The 3935-nt window shown below is 49.4% G+C and overlaps 1 protein-coding gene across 1 annotated transcript in view; it reads left to right on the forward strand.

The window, feature by feature from the left end:
* Positions 1–3734, forward strand: part of lrguk (leucine-rich repeats and guanylate kinase domain containing) — a 19796-nt gene extending 16062 nt beyond the window's left edge. The window contains exons 17-19 of the mRNA XM_076297509.1: positions 297–380; positions 2374–2540; positions 3290–3734. Of these exons, the coding sequence (XP_076153624.1) occupies positions 297–380; positions 2374–2540; positions 3290–3483 (445 nt within the window). The 3' untranslated portion in view covers positions 3484–3734. The remainder of the gene's footprint in view (positions 1–296; positions 381–2373; positions 2541–3289) is intronic.
* The last annotated feature ends 201 nt before the right edge of the window (positions 3735–3935 follow it).

Genomic DNA, 3935 nt, shown 5'->3' on the forward strand with positions numbered 1-3935 from the left:
GTCGGCCACCGTAGATCAGTATCCAACTAACTTTCCACTTCTTCTCTGTGCTCCAATAATATGGTCACACCTGAATTCGTGTGTGTGTTTGTGTGTGAATATGTGTTTGTGGTGTGTGTGTGTGTGTGTGTGTGTGTGTGTGTGTGTGGGTGTGTGTGTGTGTGTTTGTGGTGTGTGTGTGTGTCTGTGTGTGTGTGTGTGTGTATGTGTGTGTGGGTGTGTTTGTGTGTGTGTGTGTGTGTGTGTGTACATGTATGTGTGTGTGGGTGTGTGTGTGTGTGTGTGTGTGTGTGCAGGTGTGCTCACACAGCACCATCATCATTGGCCTCTCCACGGCGACATGCAGGAAGCAACCTGGCCAACCCTGGCGAGGACAGCAGGTCAGTAAATGTCCACCTGAACACTGGACACCTCTCCTCTCATCCTCCGCTCACCTCACCTCTCCTCATCTCACCCCCTGCTTCTCAGTTGTTCATCCTCTGAAACTCGTTCCATCACCTCCATTGTCTGAAGGATGCATTCAGACTGTTTGTTTGCTAGATTTGCAGATTGCTAATGCTCTCTAAATAAGCTATGAACTCTTTTTAATTGTTGAACTACGGTTTCCCTAATACTCTTGTATTTAGTGGTACTCTTACAAGGACTACTCTTAGGCAATACTGAAAGGGAATACAGAGAAAAATCACTCTGTTTTAAAAATTAAGAATTGCATTCACATTATTCAATTATTTTTTAGTGTAATACTTTACTGAATACTGATAATTAAATTATTTCTGAATTATTAAAACTTAGAAGCTCCTTGAAATAGTATTACATTTAGATGAGAGAGTTGGGCAGCACGTTATACATACCAGCTCTGCATTTGCCTCCGCTAATTCTCTGATATGTGAGTGCATATGTTGGCTAGAACTCTCTTGCCCTGTAGAGAGTTGAAATCTCTCAGCTCACAGAAGCAGGACATATGCCCCCCCCCCCCACCCCCACCCTCCCCTCCCACAACCAATCATAGCCCTCCGTCTGGGGATGTGTCATGGCACTCATAAATTCAGATTTACGACCTTCCTCCTCTCCGCCCTGCATTGTACCTTTCCTCTGTGTAAACTCAACCAGCAACAAAAACAAAATAAACAACCCAGGCTGCAGGTCTCCACCACTCGCCTGGTTGGTCCGTGGAGCGCGGCCGCTGAAATGTGCGTCTCCCCAGGGTTGCTCAGGAGCTGCTGTGTAATTTGCTCGCGTGTGTTCCGATGCGGGCACAGCGGCGAGAGGCCCCTGTCGTGTGCAGCCGCCAGGCACGCGGGCGTGTGTTCTGCATTCTACTGGGGCTTGGCCCCTAAAAGCAAACACAACACTCTTAATTGTGTTAACAGTTTGATGCTTTGCTCCTCTTCTGGGACCCCCCACTACCACCACACCACCATCACCTCCCAACACACAACTCGGCAGCCTACAGCGATTATGACTAGTGTGTAACGTCTTTTGGAAAATGGCAATTTAATCACATGCGAGTCACTCACCAGTGCTGGGAAGCGGCACCCAGGCTTGTGAATACTTTATTTTATTTATGCATTGATGTATTTCGTTTACTGGCAGCCCAGGAGACCGAGACAAATGTGCGTAAATGACTGTGACTCTCAGAGCGGTTGGTTTCTTAATGGAGCCCACTTGGGGAGAGTCCTGTGGGCAGGTGCCGCTCCGCCACCATGTGCTCTCGCCCGCCTGACGAGCGCCAGCTTTATAAGAGCGCTACGAGACAAGATTGTGGCATACTTCAATAAAGACACCACACACACACACACACACACACACACTCACTCACACACACACATACCCTCCCTGGTCCCCTGGCTGTCGACCAAACAATGAGAGTGCTTCTTAAAAACTCCTAATAGAGTCTAACAAGTCACAGATGCAAGAGAGGCACTTCAGCCCTCTGCTCCTCCTCCTCCTCCTCCTCCTCCTCCTCACGCGCACTTGGCACGAGGCGGCTGAGATAATAGATATGGAAGTGGGGGGTTTATGATGAGATTATGGCCGTGCTCTGTCATCGTTTGGATCCGCAGCCCGATGTTTTGCTGACAACACCGTAAGTGGGGGAAGCGGAGGTGGTGCCGGTGGAGCCAAAAGTCCTTTCACATGTCAGATTTGTTCTGAGCCGCTTACCAAACCTCTGTCGCAGTTCTCCGTCTGTGTTCTGCAGATTTCTATCGATCTGTTAGTCTGTTGTGTCTTTCTTTACTTTGCTATCCTGTGTCAGTGTCGCTCTCTTTCCTTCTCTCTCCCAGAAACCCTCTCTGCCCCCCCACACACACACACACACACACACACACTCATTCTCTCTTTCTCTCTCTCCCTCTCTCTCCGTCCCTTCAGTTCGGAGGAATCCCGCGCCAGTTCGGGCCTGTCCATGCGCAGCTCGGCCGGAGCGTTCTCAGCCGCCAGCCCCGCGGCCAGGGGCTCGGACGTGGGCTCGGGGCTGGCCGCAGTGGAGCCCCTGGACATCTCCGCGCTGGTGCACCAAGACCTGGACACAGTCCGAGGTGAGCAGCGTCCTCCTCTGTCCTCCTCTGTCCCTTCAGCACTTCCTGTGTCCTCTCTCACTCCTCCACTCTCTCCTCTCTCAGAGGGGGTGCCCTGCTTTAAGATTCTTCCTCAACTCCTTCTTTTTGTCCCCGTGGCTCCTGGGTAATTGTCCAATAAATGTCACCACTCTCCTAAAAAGCTTTGGTCAGGAAGTAGGACAGTTGCGGTGCCATTTACCCCCTATTATGTTGAAGGTTAGAACGCTAATTAGAACTGGGGTGCCTGCAAAGGTTCTTGTGAGTCAAATCATCAAATTAACTTGAGCTCCCATGTGGTGATATCATGTTGTACCATACACTGGTGCATAAAAGCAACAAGAACAGCACTGGACTGAGTTTTTTGGTATTATAGCAGGTATAGGAGGATATTCTTCTTTGATTGCCCAGGAATTCATGCATTTTGTAAATCTTATTTATGGGCATATGGGCTAAGGCCTTATGAGCCCTGTGGTAATAAAATGATATGGGCTCCCTAGACCTAAAGTGTATTGTTTGTTTATATCACTAAACTGAACTAAACTAGGTTTTCTAAGCTTTATCTTACATCATACATTACATCATACATTTATCTTAAATCCTACATCCTATACATTCTCTACTCCTTGTTTATGTTGTAGGGGCAGAGGGCTTTGTGTTTTGTGGAGGAGACGTACAGTATGCGCTAGTGCTGTTTGTCACTGATCTGTAACTCTGATTCTCTACCGCAGATCCCTCTGAGTACGGTCTGACCCCCACCGCCCCCCACGGCGGCGTCCCCGAGCACCTCTCCCCCACCCTGACTCCCTACCCCACCAGGCCCGGCTCCAACGCCAAGCCCATCCTGCCCCCCATCCCGTCGGGCCGCAAGACCACTGAGCCGGCCCCTGCTGCTGCTGCCCAGAGCCAGCCTGCCGACGGCTAGACAGGAGCCCGGGGCCGGCCAAGGACAAACGGGGGGGAACTGGCCGGAGGGACTCAGAAGTTATGAGGTAGTTTAGAGATGAGATAGGAGCAGTAATCTGAGTGCGCTGCCGCTGTTTTTGAAATAAAGTTGGAGCAAAGTCCATTTAGTGGAGGTGTAGTGCAGCCTAGTTTTAAATTGTAGCGGGTTGGCACTGTTTCAAATGAGCAGGTGGGTCAAACAAAAAAATGGGAATCATACCAACACACACACTCACACACACACACTCCAACTGCACACTGCGCCGTAAGGACAAGTTCCCCAGCAATTACTCTTTCAGGTACTGTAATAAATAACCAGGACTGCAACTATCAGTGGAAGACTTTAAATTTCCTTTCATTTTAACAAATTGCTGTACCTCTCCTTTTTATACCTGGTGTGTCTGAGGTTACCTTTCTCTCTCTCTTTGTGTA

The sequence above is a fragment of the Alosa pseudoharengus genome, unplaced genomic scaffold (genome assembly GCF_046254945.1).
Source record: "Alosa pseudoharengus isolate Yale_2024_CS ecotype anadromous, Long Island Sound unplaced genomic scaffold, YU_APseudo_1.1 YU_APseudo_1.1_scf_20, whole genome shotgun sequence".
Lineage (NCBI taxonomy): Eukaryota > Metazoa > Chordata > Actinopteri > Clupeiformes > Clupeidae > Alosa > Alosa pseudoharengus.